The sequence below is a fragment of the Acartia tonsa genome, chromosome 14 (genome assembly GCF_053477335.1).
Source record: "Acartia tonsa isolate MP-2025a chromosome 14, ASM5347733v1, whole genome shotgun sequence".
NCBI lineage: Eukaryota > Metazoa > Arthropoda > Copepoda > Calanoida > Acartiidae > Acartia > Acartia tonsa.
The window spans coordinates 367,876-384,939 of record NC_137273.1 but is presented as its reverse complement, the minus strand read 5'-3'; the positions used below and the strand labels follow the sequence as shown (position 1 = coordinate 384,939).

Below are 17,064 nucleotides of genomic sequence, written 5' to 3'. Positions count from 1 at the left end.
TTTATCTTATTTGTTGTCTCAACAACTTTGGGGACTTCATCTTAATTTTCATTGGTTGTTTCATTAAGTTGATTCACAGAATCCAAAAAATTTTACCACTATTTGTAATCTGCAGAAAGGGTAACTTTATTTATAATAATAAGTGTAATCAATATATCGTCTATTGTCTTATCCTTTAAGATCCCTGTTCTTTACCTTGTTTTGTGGATAGAAATGTTTGTTACACCAGGGAGTTCGGTTCAACATGCTCTAAATTAATATCATATCGGTTTCTCTCAAAGTCCTTAGTCGAGCACATAACATTAACCGCCCCGTCTTTAGTTTGAGGGTTAGCTTTTTACTGATTTTTTTAGTTCACGAGTATTATATTCGGTAGGTACAGAAGGTATTGACCTCATCAGGATTAAGACCACCTCTTTTAGGGGTTAGATACAAAGAAAATAAATTAATATTCCCCTTTCAACTTGATATCAATTAATTTTAAGCACTTTGAGGGTAAGCATCATTAAAAATATTAGAAGCTATGTTTTAAAAAAATGGATGACAACCGTCTCAACAGCCGAACTTTCAATAATCCTTTATACTAAAGTCACAGGATGTCTGTTTGTCTGTGTGTTTGTGTGTCTGTTTATACCGAAGGATCTTTCTAACCGCTAAAACCGATCGGGTTCTCCATAACAGGGTAGCTTCTCATAGGTCCCGGGAAGGTTTATAACTATTTTCTTGGGGGATAGGACACCCCAAAAATGAAAAAATACCCCCCTAGAGGCCTCTAGGGGCGTAGCCGCTAGTTAAAATAAAGGTAAATCGCTTGAAAAACAGGATACTCACTAATTATAGTCAATACATTTGGTAATTGATAGTCTTGGGTTTTACCTTAATGTTTAAGGAATCATCTATTTCTTTTTATTTAACAAAAAAGGTATCTCCAGATTACATGAATACTTTGTATGCTTGTCTATTAATATATCTAAAACTGCAGCATACCTGATTTCTGGAAAAATCTGGCTGAATATCCTTGATAGGAACTTGAGCTTTTCTTTCGATCACATACCCCTAGGACAAACACATTTTACATATTGTGTGTATGTAGCCCTGATTCTCTGAAGTTAGGATTCAGATGCAAAAGGTGATTGGAAGTGAAAGTAGCGAAGCTGTATGTATAATTTAAATAAGTTTTTAAAAAGCAGTGTTGCGGAGCCGGAAGCCGCCATATTTTGCTGGAGCCGGAGCCGTAATTTTCGTTAAAAAACGGCTCCGGCTCCGGACTAGATAATCAAAGAGATTTTTTATGAATTATAATTTGGTAACTCTGTTTTGTCGTGTGCAAATGTCCCTTTTTTAAGTTTTTCAAGTCCATTTTTATCAAAAAATAAACTTTTGAAACCTTCAAAAGTCCAAAATAGACGTGGGGAAAAATTATGCCGAGTTTTTCTTGATTTTAGGCCGGAGCCGCCATCATCACAGATGGCTCCGCGGAGCCGCACCAAAATCAAACGGCTCTGCAACGCTGTAAAGTAAACCCGCAACCGTGGCTTAACGTAGTGCATCCGCTCATAGTCGGGGAGGTGAATCGAATCTAAAATACATAACACAGATAGTTTGTGACTTTCATCAATTATAAGTTTTCCAATTTCAGGGTGTCAAATCAGTCCAGCAGCGAGATCTTTACCACCGGCCTGATACTTTTATACATACTAGTGGCTTCGCCCCTAGCCTCTAGGGGCTTTGCCCCAAGAGGTGATAAAAAAAATTTGGGCGAAATACGTAAAAGGACCAAGGAAATCCCCTACAAAAAAAATGGGGGGTGGATTTTTTGTTTTTGGGGGGGTTGGGGGTGTCCCACTCCCCAAGAAAATAGCCTTAAACCACCAAGGACCAGTAGGTATATTTCCTGAAGAGTAGAATCCGATCGGTTTAGTGGTTACCGAGATCTTAAGGGACGGACGGACGGACAGACATCGTTCTACTTTGTAATATAGATATGGATTAATATTACATGTAATTAATGCATAAGATTAAATTGACATATTTTTTTAATCGATTAAAATTACTTTTAACAAATCCTATATTTTTTCTTTTTCACCTGATTAGTGACTGGCTGGGTTTGTATCTGATGAAGGTTATTTATCTAAAATAAGAGGGGGGAAATTTGTAAATTTAGGTTGCTAATATGAACCTCATTTATTGGTTAGTTCGTTTATCCAGTAAAAGGGGAGTGAATTGTGTAAAAATGCGGTGTATCGTTATTTTAGACAGCTGCGATTATCAATTTTTTTAGAGTACATGAAAATTTGGTGCAAATATATGATATCGATTCCTTAAATACAGTTTATTAGAAGCTATTTTTACAATTTTTCTTACATTCAGGCAAAAAGCAGGAAACGTTAGGGACAAGACAATTGACGATAATTTCAAGTTAGAGTTATATCTCCCAAACATTTATATACATTCACTCGACTTATAGAAAGCTTCACTGTAAAGCAGAATCATATCGGTACAACAAACGAGATCTTAAAGCAGACATTCTATTACTTTCATAAAGGAGTGAATACCTTAAAGTTACTCTTGTAATTTTCTAGACTGGAATTTGTTGGCGGATTTGTTTGATTGTTTTGCTATACATTTGGGATATGGAACATGTTAACAAGCCACACAACAGGGGTGTATATTCTACATGGGATCCCCGGCTCAGGGGGGGGGGAGGTAAATAAAAAATTAGTGGTTGGAGGGAAAAAAAATGTAAAAATTAAGAAAACTAAAAACATTTTTTCCACCTCCCCCCCCCCTCCTTGGTAAAAAAAAACTAAAAGAATGTGTGGTAGGAGGGATAAAATAAGTAAAATATAGAATTCTTTAAATATTTTTCCATTTTCCCCCCTACTTGGTGAGAAAAAACTAGGGGGGGAAAAAAATAAAGAAATTTGTAGCCGGGGAAAAAAATAAATCTTGTGCAGAATATATACACCCCTGCCACGCAAAGATAATGATTTATTAAAAGCGAAGATTTTCTATAATTAGGGTCGGTCCGTCCGTACGTCCGTCCGAGATAGATAGCTTTTTTTTCGTTAACTCAGGCATGTTAGAATTGTCCTATCGATTTCAAACTTTGCATGGTGATTCCTGTAGAAGTTAGGTACGATTTAGAAAGCGTAGCAACTCTATAATCATTACCAGAATGTCCGTACGTCCATTATAAACATGTTGATTTTCCTACTTTTTATCCGTTTGATCAGATTTTTGGTTATTGATTCCTGGGACAACAAAGTACAATATGATAAGCGAAGCAGCTCTATAATCAAGTCTTAAATGTAAGTATGTTTTAAGTATACTTTTATATTCTTATTATTCAGTTCTGACACTAAACAAGCGTAAACAACCGTACCTGGTCAACTGGAACTGAGGACTCCTGGAGAAGGTAGAGACTGCAGCTGGCTGATGGAAACGCCAGTCAACAGATCGGTAGCCGGCGGAAATGGAGAAGAGAAGTAATGTAGTAATAGTTACGCAGAAAGGCCTGCTTGGAGTAACATTTATATAATAATGATATTCTGAAAGTAAAGAGAGACCATTGCCATATGAAGGCTACATATATAAGGAGCGAGAATATATATATGTAATATTAGAATCACAATGATTATGACTAATAATTGATCTTCTTTATTCTTCCAACAGACATCAAGGATCAAGCCTAAAACATTATATGTTAGGTTGATCATTGGGTGTCGCTGCCCCCTTCAGAAGACAATTAAACCCATATTTGTAGAATTCACTACTGCTGGGTTAAATTGAGATCTGGACAGAGTCTACGAATGAAATTCATAGATGATGTCTTTGATATCATTGTAATTTTAATACAATACAGGCACTAATGAGAGAAACTTCTCAATGTTGTCTGTACTGTGGAATAGTTACTCAATTACTATGCAATGTAGCAATGAACTAAAAATCTGCCCATCTAATGCAGTGTTAAGAAAACTATACTGTGCTATACTTTGCTTTAATTTATCTTATATTTTATGTTTATAATGTTTTTATTTTTACACTTTGATTTCATTTTATATTATATTATTTATTACTGGTTAAGTTGTTAACTAAACAAGGTGTAGATACTCTACTAATGTTTGGATTAACAAACTAATACCTTTATGAGGAGAATATTTAAGATAAAAAGTTTGTGATACCTAATGAACTAATTGATAGGATGTATATTTAAGGTTCAATTAGATGGATACTTGACAGGGAAACTTCCCAAATAGTAGCCTTTTAAATATTCTTATTATATTGAGTTTTGAAAAATTGTTGTTGGAATAATTATTTTAGTTTTTAAAACATGATACATTATGAGTGATTCAAAGTGTGGATTGATATCTGCTAAATCGGTAAATAATAAACCTAGTAAGTAGATTACTCTACAGCAGTTTATTAAGAATCATACCTGTTAGGAAAACTTTCCAATTGGTATTATTTAGCCTACTAATGTTTAGAAGCTCCACCACTTTTCTTTCTGCTACTTATGAATTTTCTAATATATTTAAAGGTAGATTTCTTCTTTGTTTTCTTGGGTGAAATCGGTAGGATGGAAGAAAAGTCATAAGGGTTGTTTGTGATAGGTAGGGCATTGTCAAAGTTGTAAACACGAGTGAAATCTTTACTGCCCTTGCAGAATTCAATGTTTAAGGGCTGATGTTTGTTAGATTTATCAAGCTCTAAACACTCTGGTGATGAATCCCAGTCAAGAGTATCTTTGCTTTCTGAATCAATTAGTCAATAATCTTCATCATTACTGAATATTGCCTCAGAAATGTTGTTTAAGCTTTTGCTTCTGATGATTTCTGGGGTTTGGTTCCTGTTTCGTAATTTCATGCAGTGTTTGTGGTTGATTCTTTTACCAATATTACGTTTGTACCAAGTTTGAATTTTTACTGCAGCTATGGTTTCACAAAGTCTGACAATCTTTTCATTCTTTAAACTGTTTCTCTTGGTAATCCATTTTTCTTTTAGCCTTGGTCTTAACCTAGGATTTTCATCAAATGTGTGAATTGATTCATCATGATTAATTTCAATGTTCAGATTATCAATTGACATGTTAACAGCACTAGTATTGTGTTGACTACTAGAACTATCTTGTTGGGAAGATAGGGTGTGGTTACAAGTATGATCAGTAGAGGAATCTTCCTTTTCTGACTCAATGTCAGAGTCACTGTCATCCATGGGTGTGATTGGTGTCCAGTGAGTTTCAGATTTTGTTTTTTCAGAAGAAGGCTTGTTAAAGTTTGATACATTTGAAAAGGATTTCACTGGAAACAGGTTATCTACATGTACTTCATGTATAGTAGTTGACAACTTCATTTGTCTTTCTGTGTCCAAATTTAGTATCTTCTTCAGTTTTACTGCATTTTTATTCATTTCAATAACTAGAAATGGAAGTCTTCTGGTATGTTTGGAAGGATTTTGCTTAAACATAACCATCATTCCTGGTGTGATGGCATTTGGAGATGAAGACCTCTTCATTCTAACATGCTGTTTCTTTTGGTCTTTCAATGTTAAATCCCTAAATGTCTTGTCAGAAAAATTAATAGGATCATTGTGTATGTTGTCTCTTTTAAAGAGAATCTCAGAAGAAGACAAGTTCTGCCGTCTTAACTTTGAATTCAAGGCAAATGTAGCATCTGCAATATCAAAGTTAGAAAGGATGTCCTTGTCTTTGTGTGTTTTGCGAATTTCATTTTCAAGTTCCTGAATAATCTTATCAACATGGCAATTGCTGTTTTTATTGAAAACATTTCCTAAAACAAGATTAATGCCAGAGTTTTTCATTTCCTTGGTTGGTGAGTGAAGAAGAGATTTGAAAGAAGGATGTGCATCTGTTTTGACAAAGATTTGCTGAGATCTTCTAATAGGTGAAGTAACTCTTGCTATTCCATCAGCAAGATTTTCAGTTGTCTCAGAAGCAATCAGAACAGCTGTGACATACTTACTGAAGATGTCCGTGCAAACTAATATGATTTGCCTGTTCCTTTTCATAACATCTACATTGAAATGAGTACCAGGATGATTAGGAGGATCTGGTTCTCTAAATGGAGGTTTAGGAATCTCATGTTTTTTGATAGAGGTGCACAAGAAACATTGATTATAAAATTCAATCAGAGTGTTGCGAAATCCAGGACAGAAAAAGTACCTAGAAAAAACCTTTTCACTTTGATATTGAGAAGGATGATTTCCCTTTAGATGAATCATCTGTAAAATGGTACTGACTTTATCTTTAGGAATCGCAATCCTGTGATAATCTTTGAATAGTTTATTGTCTGATTCAGTGACAACTACTAGGTCTTTGTGTAAAGAAGCATGACGGAAAATGGTTTTCACCATACGTGATGCATTCTTCCTAGGAGAATCACCTGTTGTTAACAGCTCTTTTACAGTCATTATGTCATTGTCATTTTCCTGCATTGTTTGCCAAACATGTTTGTCCCCTAATGGAAGGTGATTCCCTTCAGCGAGTGACAAAATGTTTTCTGTGGCTGTTGCAGCTATGTGGCAAGGAACATTGGGAGTAAAGAGATCATTTATGGACATAATTGACATGCATTGAACATTGTCAGGTATATCATCCAAAAATCTCTCTACTGCACAATCTTTGGATCCACAGGTAATGTCTAATCTACTTGCATGATCTGGTATAATGTGCTGACCTGTCTTAGCAGATGAATGGATGAATGTAACAGGTCTTCTATTTATTGAGATTAGTATTGTTTGAAGACGTGGATTCCTTGACATTTTCCCTTTCCTCATACGTTCTACTGCTTCTACTACTGCTTTACAGTCTGGCGTAACATATGTTGGTTTTGTAGAAGATAAGATCCAATGAGATGTAGCATTAATAGCAAGTGAAGCTGCTACACCTTCAATTTCACAAGGAAGCCATTTGGTCATGTATGGTTTGATCTTAGCACTAAAGAACTGTACTGGTAGAAGACATGATTTGTTATTTACATTCCTTTGGACAAACAGAGCCCATCCTATACCACCTGGTATGCGGGCTCCATCTGGCATAAGAATTAACTGCTCTGAAGGATGAGGTAGGGTCAGGTTGTTGACATTGTCCAGATGTGACATAGCATTATTGAAAGAGGCTATGAGTTCTGGAGTCCAAACAAATTTGTCTTTGGAAGACAAACCTGACACTGCTTTGTCAAATGGATCCAGGATGTGTGCAAGGCCTGGAATGGATGATAGCAAGGTTTTGTACAAACCTTTCCAAGAGTTTAACTGTTTGACAGTGATAAGCTGATCAATAGAGGATTTGCCAAGAGATGTGAGTATATGGTCTGATGGATGAACTTTACCATCAATTATCCTATGACCAAATACTTCTATGTCTTTAGAAAAAATCTTTACCTTTGAAGCAGCAACTTTAAGATTATTATCATTCAGTTTTGTTAAGACTGTGTTCCAATTCTCAATTGTGGAGTCTATTGAGTCTCCTCCAACAATTATGTCGTCCCTCTCAACATAACAGAAACCTTTCAGAATCTCATCACCCAGAACTCTGTATACCAATTCATCAAGTTCTGTTTCAGAGTTGAGTAAGCCCTGTCCAGCTCTAGTTAATACCCTGACTCCTCTAAAGGGTGTACGTACTCCAAGCCATTGCCAGTCTTGTTTACGAATAGGTATTTGGAAATATGAGTTGAACAAGTCTGCATGTATGTGGAACTTATGTTTAGCAATGAAAGTTAGGACATTTCTACCAGAGGTTTGTTTAGATGGTTTAGGTAAAAGATCATCATTAAGGTTGTTAAAAGCAACGACCCATCTAATATCATCCAAACAGCACTCTTCTAGCTTTTTGTGTTTAGCTCTAGCTTTTTGAAGAATGAAAGAAGGAGATACTTTCTTCACCTGTATGTTGTGCTTCTGGGGATCAACAAGAACACCTTGATTTTCAAGAGTGTCCATAAGCTGTTGCTGAAGTGCAAGACATTTGTGATTATAGAGAGGTACAGGACATTGCTTTGAAGTAGGCAATTGTTCTGACTTAAAGTTTAGTGCAGCTTGGAATTTTCCAGAATTCCCATTGTAGCCATTTGACAAGTCTGTGTTAAAGGCATGACTGTTAATGATGTGTATTTCAGCCAATCTTTCAAGCTGGTGAGGTTTTAATATATCCTTATTTGTGTTTTTAAGAATTATTTCCGAAAAACATGGTTCAGCCATAACAGACAATTTGGGGGGAGGCACTTTAAAGTTAGGGTCTATCTTTTCAGTTGTAAGTGGGAGACAGAGGAACTTGGTTGTCTTGTCCCCAATGAGTGGTTTGTCTGTGTTGTTTGTATATGATATGCTGTTGGAGTTAACAGTGCACATCTGAGGTGGCCATAAGGGGTTGTTAGTAGGCTGAACAGCTAAAACAGACTGACTAGGGAGCCTTTTATCATTAAATGGAATATCAATGGTTCCGTTAGGTAAGACTGATGCTACCTTGTTGAGATGAAGAAATGTATGTGATGGTGCTTTAAGTGACACAGAGGCCAGATTAGAGGGTGGTTCAGGCAAGTGCAAGTGTTCGTTAGTCTGAGGAAAGGTGTGCTTATTGACCTTAATTTCTCTAGTTCTAATTTTGGCTTGCACATCATTCTCAAAATGAAATGTAGTACCTCCAAAGCAATCTGCCTGAAGTTTATCCATGACCAGTGCTTTGAGCCTGACTTCTAATGGACCTCGTTGTAATTTTATGTCTATTTCACCAAGAGATGTCATTCTGGTTTTATCATCAGCAAGTAAAGCGAGTTGATTGTTTGGTAAAATAGGTATGTTGTGTTTGTCTGCATAAGATTTGCGTACAAATGAAACAGTTGCTCCACTGTCTAGTGTAATATGGAAAGGGTTGTTGTTGTAAAACAATGTAAGAATTTGGCTAGGAATCGGATTGAGGTAATTGATACTAGTTATTTCCTGTGATGGGGTGGAGCAATCTGAAGATAGTCATTGTTCTTCATCATGATCATCAGGATCATCATGATCTGAATCATCAGCAAGAACTGAGTTCAGAAGAGCACCTTTAAGCTTACAGCTTGATGGGAAATGAGATTCGTACACTGCTGGAGGCCTTCCTGCAGTCTTACAGATTCGACAGAATGTGTTTTTGCGTTTAGATTTCCAGGATCTATGTCTTTGAACTTGACCTGCGGCAATAGATGAATCTACTTTAGGATCATCTTGTAGTGCTGTAGAATTCAGTGCAGAGGCACGATTAGCTTCTGCATCATTCAAATCTTCAATCATGCTTGGAATCCTTTGAAAGATTTGAACTTGCAGGTCTTTTAAAGTCATGTGACCAACCATTTGATGTCCAAAGGTCTTGCTCACATGCATGGGAAGTCTAGGATCAATTTTTTCTAAACACCATAGCACAATGGTTTCTTCGAAGGTAGGAGAGATTCCCTCATCCTCTTTTAATTCCTTGTCATTCAAGTATTTTACTTTGTGACCTTTACGTTTAGTATTATCACAAATAGCTGATCTAAACTCCCTGTAGAAGGTTTGGTGGTTAGATCCTGGTTTATAGGAAAGCTCACTAACTTTGAGGAAATGAGCACCCTTCTTTTCTAAATTGTAGTGTTGAAGGAGGTAATTCATGATCCATTCAGTGGAAGTACTTTGGTTTGTGATGTCATCATGCTCAGAGTAATGACAACAAACAGCAATTAGTTGGATGATTTTAGAGACTTGAGAGTTCCTTTTCAGGAGTAGCTCGTCAAGTTCTGCCTCAAGGTCATCTCGAGAATAATCATTTCCAACTTTACGAGAAAGTTTTACTTTATCAGGATCCCTGGAATGCAACTCTTGGATTCTCTTGCGACTATCAGAATCAACAAGAGCAATCCAATCGGAATATATTCCTCCAGATAAGAACAGATAGTTGACTGTATCTTGTTCAAGAAAGGAATATAAAGAGTTTTTCCAGGCTTTAAAGGCGACAGATGTGACTCCATCTGCTGGTAGGACTTCTGGAGCTTTAAGCTTCAGGGCTGACATTGTTGGCGAGAGGTTGATGGGTGTGGGATTTGGGACCGCTGCCACCACGTAAACAACCGTACCTGGTCAACTGGAACTGAGGACTCCTGGAGAAGGTAGAGACTGCAGCTGGCTGATGGAAACGCCAGTCAACAGATCGGTAGCCGGCGGAAATGGAGAAGAGAAGTAATGTAGTAATAGTTACGCAGAAAGGCCTGCTTGGAGTAACATTTATATAATAATGATATTCTGAAAGTAAAGAGAGACCATTGCCATATGAAGGCTACATATATAAGGAGCGAGAATATATATATGTAATATTAGAATCACAATGATTATGACTAATAATTGATCTTCTTTATTCTTCCAACAGACATCAAGGATCAAGCCTAAAACATTATATGTTAGGTTGATCATTGGGTGTCGAAGTGTTAATGTCCGTTTGTCCTACCGTTTTAGCGCTTCGCTTTTATGGATGTTGTCATCCTTGTTTAATGGTAAATTAGTATACCTATAAAGGGATAGATTAATAAAATATTTAATGTGAGTATTAAATTCCATTATGGCTTTGAAACTCATTAATATGCGCTGAATAAGAAACGATTCTGAATTATACTAAAAAATCATGTATAGCACAGAATTACAGACAATTTTTCAGAAATATTAGAATAAAAGTTATTAATACCAGTTTTGTTAGCTCGAGTCTTTGGCCCCTCGGGGCAAACAAATTATTGTGGGCTGCGAGGGATAAATCCTATGATCATTACTATTTTTGTATTCTTTGTTTATTCATATATCAGAATACGATACATGTGTTTTTAGTCCGGTTCAGAACTGGTTTCAACTTCTAGTTATCAAACACTGAATCCCACAAAAGTAGTTTAAAAGTTGGCAGGTGGGTCTTTTGATCGGTATTGGAACGACTTGGATATCGAAAAAAAACTAAAAAGTTTATAGAATTATTAAGGTAGAATACCTAGTTATTTAATGAATCTCAAACAAATAGGGGAAAGCACTCCAAATAAAAAATGCTAGAAACTCTGCTGCGAAAAATCTTTTCTACTTTTTGATGTAAACGTCCTTAATAATATTCTATTCTTAAAACTATTTCTTCATGTTCCCTATCCCTGCTGTTGCTGTTGTTGTTGATAGTTGAGAAACTGCTGTTGATAGGCTGTGGCATTCTCACTACTGCTGTTGGCCTTGCCATTCCCCGTGGCAACCTGGTTCTGGTTCCTAGTATGGTTGCGGTTGGCAGCCTGGTTTTGATGAGGTTTACCAACATTAGATTGATGACCTAACAATTGGGGGATAAAGGGTAATTTTACATACAATCCTATTATATAAAGTAGTAAGCTTTTTTTGTTTATACCAAAGGATCTCTCTATACGCTGAACCGATATGGTTCTCCTTTACAGTGAAGCTCCTTATAGGCCCAGGGAAGGTTTTTAACTATTTTGGTTGAGGGTACCTTCACCCTCCAAATAAAAGAGTTCCCCTCCTCCAACAATTAAAAAAAAATTTCTTTTAAAAACTTTAAATGAGGGGGAGGTCGACTACCCCCTCCCTCCCCACCTTAACACGGTACTAGAGGCTTCTAGGGGCATAGCCGCTAGTTCTTATATTAAAGTAATTTAATATTTATCTGCCTGTTTTTTTTTATCTCTCAAAAATTAAACATAAAAATATTGGTGATGAAAAAAGTTTGAGTTGAAACACCCAATAAAAGTCCCCAAAGTTATTAAGCCAACAATAAGGCAAAAACGTTATTATGATAACTTTGAAGATTAGTGTAAGAAACAGCCCAATGTCCCCTCCCTCCCTATAAAAAGTTATATTAGGTGTATAGAAACACGTACATATGTATATCTAATTTAGCTATCTAACAGGATGTCTGTCTGTTTGTCTGTGTGTTTGTTTGTTTGTGTGTTTGTACCGAAGGATCTCGCTAACCGCTGAACCGATCGGGTTCTCCTTAACAGGGTAGCTTCTCATAGGTCCCGGGAAGGTTTATAACTATTTTGGGGGAGGGTACCACCACCCTCCCATGAGAAATCATAAAAAATCTAAAATTTTAAAAAATATTTGAGAGACTTGAACGAAACATTGGTAGGTATCGTATATAGACTTAAAAAGAGACTGGAACAAAAAAAATTTAAAGTGCCACTAGAGGCCTCTAGGGGCGTAGCCGCTAGTTTATTTATATTACAACTTACAAGGGACGATTTCCCTCAGGATGGTGGTTGTACCCTCCCCAAAAATAGTTATAAACCTTCCCAGGACTTATGAGAAGCTACATTGTAAAGGAGAACCATATTGTTTTAAGCAGTTAGCGAGATCCTTCGGTACAGACACACACACAGTAGGTACACAGAGATCCTGTACTTTATTATTGGGATTGACTTTATCCCCTTCCTGAAGAATTTTTGGTTTTATAATCAGCTGTTGAGTTGGAAAACTTTTGGTGGCTGCTTTGAGCGGCTAAATTTTTAGAAGAAGTACCCACCGCCCCCTAAATAAAAGTGACATAAATAACTTAGTAAGTGGATATGCCTTCTCTTACGTTAAGTCAAACTCAGGGATCTTAAGGGATAAGACAATGGGCGATAAATTGAAAAACATCCCTAAATGATTGTATAAAAAATATTGGTAGAAAAGTGTAGACACTGAATTATTGGAAGAAGTACCCACTGCCCCCTAAAGAAAACAAAGAGGAATTATTATTGTATAAAAGCAACAGGATGTCAATTTATGTGTCTGGAGCCTAAGATCTCGCTAACCGTTGTACAAAGATACATATTAGGTCATTGGAATTGTCAAATAAATAATAAATAAGACAGGAAAACAGCATTTTTCAATAAATATATCTCCACTACGATGCTTTTACTTAAATTAGTAATTTTAACAGTGATCTAAAGGGATAAGACAAGAGTCGATAAATTAATGTACATTCCCAATAATGATACACAAAATTACTCCTTCTGTAGATTACAGTATGTGGTTAAAACGTTTGGACATTTAACTTAATGGACCAACCAATCACAATTAAATAAAAGTCTCCAAAGCTGACGAAAAAGAAACCGTTTTGTAATCCTTTGGGGACTTGTGTAATAAATAGCCCATTGTCCCCTCCCTTCCTGAAAGGGGGGGGGGGGTGCGTCATGACATCTATTCTTAATCCGTGAGCAAAATGGTCTAAATATTGAGCTAGACCCTTCAAACTTGATATATAAGCCTAGTCCTGTAAATATTACATCTAAATGGCAAAAAAATCCAAAATTTTTTATATTTAGGTTAGGTTAGGTAAGAAAAACCCTGCGGAAATGGGGTTTTTAGGCTTTTTTTTGGTCTATATTGATGCGGAAACTTACCTTAAATTGTGTTTTCTTAGGGTTTTAACTTAAATACACTGTGTCTATTCATAAAGACATTATTTAAGATGATTCAGCAAGTTGGCGACCGACCCCAGGGGGCTAGGTGGGTGGCCCGCAAGGGTTAAGTGCATATTTTCCAATATACATGTTGTGACACATCAAATTATAGGTTTTTTAGGTCAAGGAACTCAAATTCAGAGCTAAAATAAGCATTAGATTAATCTGAAGCTAGCCCCAGCGGGCTAGGTTGGTGGCCCGCAGGGTTAAGTGCATTTTTTCCAATATATATCTTGTTATATATCAAAATATAGGTATTTTAGGTCAAGGAACTCAAATTCCAAGCGAAAATTAGCATTAGACTAACCTGAAGCTAACCCACCCGGGCTAGGTTGGTTTTCTGCAGGGCTTAGAAGCATTTACCTAACCTATCCTAGAAACTTACTTATATTTTTACAGGTTTTAATCTTGAATAAACTGTGTCTATTAATGAGGACTTTATTTAAGATGATCCAGCAAGTCGGGGACCGACCCCAGGGGGCTAGGTGGGTGGCCCGCAGGGGTTAAGTGCATTTTTTCTAATATATATGTTGTGATACATCAAATTATAAGTTTTTTAGGTCAGTATCTCAAATTCAGAGCTAGAATTAGCATAAGACTAATCTGAAGCTAGCCCCAGCGGGCTAGGTTGGTGGCCCGCAGGGGTTAAGTGCATTTTTTCCAATATATATCTTGATATATATCAAAATATAGGTTTTTTAGGTCAAGGAATTCAAATTATGAGCGAAAATTAGCATTAGACCAACCTGAAGCTAACCCCCCCGGGCTAGGTTGGTTTTCTGCAGGGCTTAAGAGCATTTACTTAACCTAACCTAGAAACTTACTTATATTTTTATAGGTTTTTTCTTGAATAAACTGTGTCTATTAATGAGGACTTTATCTAAAACTAGTGGCTACGCCCCTAGAGGCCTCTAGGAGCACTTGAGGAGGGGGGAGTCGAATTTGATAACCCAATTTCTTTATATTAGATTTTAAAAGTAAAAAAATTTTTTGGGTGGGTGAACATTTTTTGTTGGGTGGGGGGGGGGGGTGTCCCTTCCCCCTCCTTTTTTATTTTAAATAAAAAAATAAAAAAAAATTTTGGGGGGGATTTTTATTTTTTTGGGGAGTTTGGGGTGTCCCACCCCCCAAGAAAATGGTTATAAACCTTCCCGGGACCTATGAGAAGCTACCCTGTTAAGGAGAACCCGATCGGTTCAGCGGTTAGCGAGATCCTTCGGTAGAAACACACAGACACACAGACATCCTGTTACTTTAGTATAAGGATGATATAATATAATCTGCAGGGGTTAGCCTTAGGTCAGTCTAATGCTTAAAATAGCTCTGAATTTGAGTTTCTTGACCTAAAAAACCTATAATTGTATAATTGTATGACAACACATACCTTAGAAAAAATGCACTACACCTTTGGGCCACCCACCTAGCCCGCTGGGGTTGGTCCCCAACTTGCTGGATTATCTAAAATAATGTCCTCATTCATAGACACAGTTTATTCAAGGAAAAAAACAAAAAGAATAAGTAAGTTTCTAGGTTAGGTTAGGTAAAATGCACATAATCCCTATGGAAAATCTACCTAGCCCGCGGGGGTTAGCTTCAGGTAAGTCTTATGCCAATTTTAGCTCTAAATTTGAGTTCCTTGACCTTAAAAACCTATATTTTAATATATATCAAGATATATATTAAAAAATAATGCATTTAACCCCTGCGGGCCACTGACCTAGCCCGCTGGGGCTAGCTTCAGATTAGTCTCATGCTAATTCTAGCTCTGAATTTGAGATACTGACCTAAAAAACTTATAATTTGATGTATCACAACATATTTATTGGAAAAAATGCACTTAACCCCTGCGGGCCACCCCCTAGCCCCCTGGGGTCGGTCCCCAGAAAACCAACCTAGCCCGGGGGGGTTAGCTTCAGGTTAGTCTAATGCTAATTTTCACTCGGAATTTGAGTTCCTTGACCTAAAATACCTATATTTTGATATATAACAAGATATATATTGGAAAAAATGCACTTAACCCCTGCGGGCCACCAACCTAGCCCGCTGGGGCTAGCTTCAGATTAGTCTAATGCTTATTTTAGCTCTGAATTTGAGATCCTTGACCTAAAAAACCTATAATTTGATGTGTCACAACATGTATATTGGAAAATATGCACTTAACCCTTGCGGGCCACCCACCTAGCCCCCTGGGGTCGGTCCCCAACTTGCTGAATCATCTTAAATAATGTCCTTATGAATAGACACAGTGTATTTAAGTTAAAACCCTAAGAAAACAAAATTTAAGGTAAGTTTCCACATCAAAATAGACCAAAAAAGCCTAAAACCCCCATTTCCGCAGGGTTTTTCTTACCTAACCTAACCTAAAAATAAAATTTTTTGGATTTTTTTGCCATTTAGATGTAATACCTACAGGACTAGGCTTATATACCAAGTTTGAAGGGTCTAGCTCAATATTTAGACCATTTTGCTCACGGATTAAGAATAGATGTCATTACGCACCCCCCCCTTTATGCTAGTACGGGTTCGCTCCTAACCTGTTCAGGATTTTTTGTCCAGTGAGGGGGGGGGGGATGATTACCCTAAGAATTTTTTCAGGGAAGGTGTCTCTCCCACCCCCAAGAAAATAGATGAAAATCATTCCAAGACCAGTATTTATCTGAAAAGTTTGTCCCAACAGGTTTAGCAGTTGCCGGGATCTTAAGATACAGACTAGCGGACGGACTGAAAGTTTTGGCAGTTGTTGAGATATTTAGATTCAGACGGACGGATAGACAGACATTGTTCTACTTTGGATTATAGAATTTATAATTATGGCTGTACTATGTAGTTTCTTTTAGCACAATGGAATTATTAAAACACAGAAGAATTTACATTTCATTTTCAACCCAATTATTTGGGTTTTTAACCCCCCAACCCTCAAAATAAAAGGCATTCAAGGAGTTAACAAAGGGAGGGGCCGAAAGTGACACTTTTTGAAACCAAAACTAAAAGTCAAAGGAACTCAACTAAATAAAGAGCTACAGCTCTGAGATTTGACATGGCAGTTGCTTTATAGAGGTACAATATGGAACTGTGAAGAAACGGCGACGGAACCGCCGCTCCCGCCGAAAACCGCCGTTTCCCGCCGAATTTTTTGCCTTTTTCCGCCGATGGCAAAATCTAAGAGCTGTAGCTCTTTATTTAGTTGAGTTCCTTTGACTTAAAGTTTTGGTTTCAAAAAGTGTCACTTCTGCCCCTCCCTTTTACCCCCCCCCCCCCTCGTAAAGTTGAACGTCCCTAGCTGTCAGTACCTGCTGCTGATTTGTTTTTAACTGGTTCTGTTTGAAATAAGATGAATATGTGACCATGGGTAGGCTTCCTATAAAAACATGCAGAAACTATAGATAGATAGATAGATAGAGAGAGAGGGACTGATTTGTTCTTAACTGGTTTTGTTTGAAATAGGATGAATACGTGACCATGGGTAGGCTTCCTATAAAAACATGCAGAAACTATCGATAGATAGAGAGAGACAGATAGAGAGAGAGAGGGGGAGAGAGGGACTGATTTGTTCTTAACTGGTTTTGTTTGAAATAGGATGAATATGTGACCATGGGTAGGCTTCCTATAAAAA

General features: G+C 37.0%; 1 protein-coding gene across 3 annotated transcripts in view; it reads right to left on the bottom strand.

Annotated features, from left to right (window-relative positions):
* Positions 1 to 16,823, bottom strand: part of LOC145305332 (uncharacterized) — a 29,874-nt gene extending 13,051 nt beyond the window's left edge. For 2 of the 3 annotated variants that reach the window (XM_080146946.1, XM_080146949.1), the window contains exons 1-7: positions 16,742 to 16,823; positions 12,438 to 12,532; positions 11,150 to 11,319; positions 2,556 to 2,620; positions 2,087 to 2,131; positions 988 to 1,056; positions 196 to 249 (exon numbers count right to left, since the gene is read on the bottom strand). In XM_080146946.1, the coding sequence (XP_080003072.1) occupies positions 196 to 249; positions 988 to 1,056; positions 2,087 to 2,131; positions 2,556 to 2,620; positions 11,150 to 11,319; positions 12,438 to 12,532; positions 16,742 to 16,798 (555 nt within the window). In that variant the 5' untranslated portion in view covers positions 16,799 to 16,823. The remainder of the gene's footprint in view (positions 1 to 195; positions 250 to 987; positions 1,057 to 2,086; positions 2,132 to 2,555; positions 2,621 to 11,149; positions 11,320 to 12,437; positions 12,533 to 16,741) is intronic. The other variant, XM_080146947.1, reaches the window with a different exon arrangement.
* Positions 16,824 to 17,064: the final 241 nt, after the last annotated feature.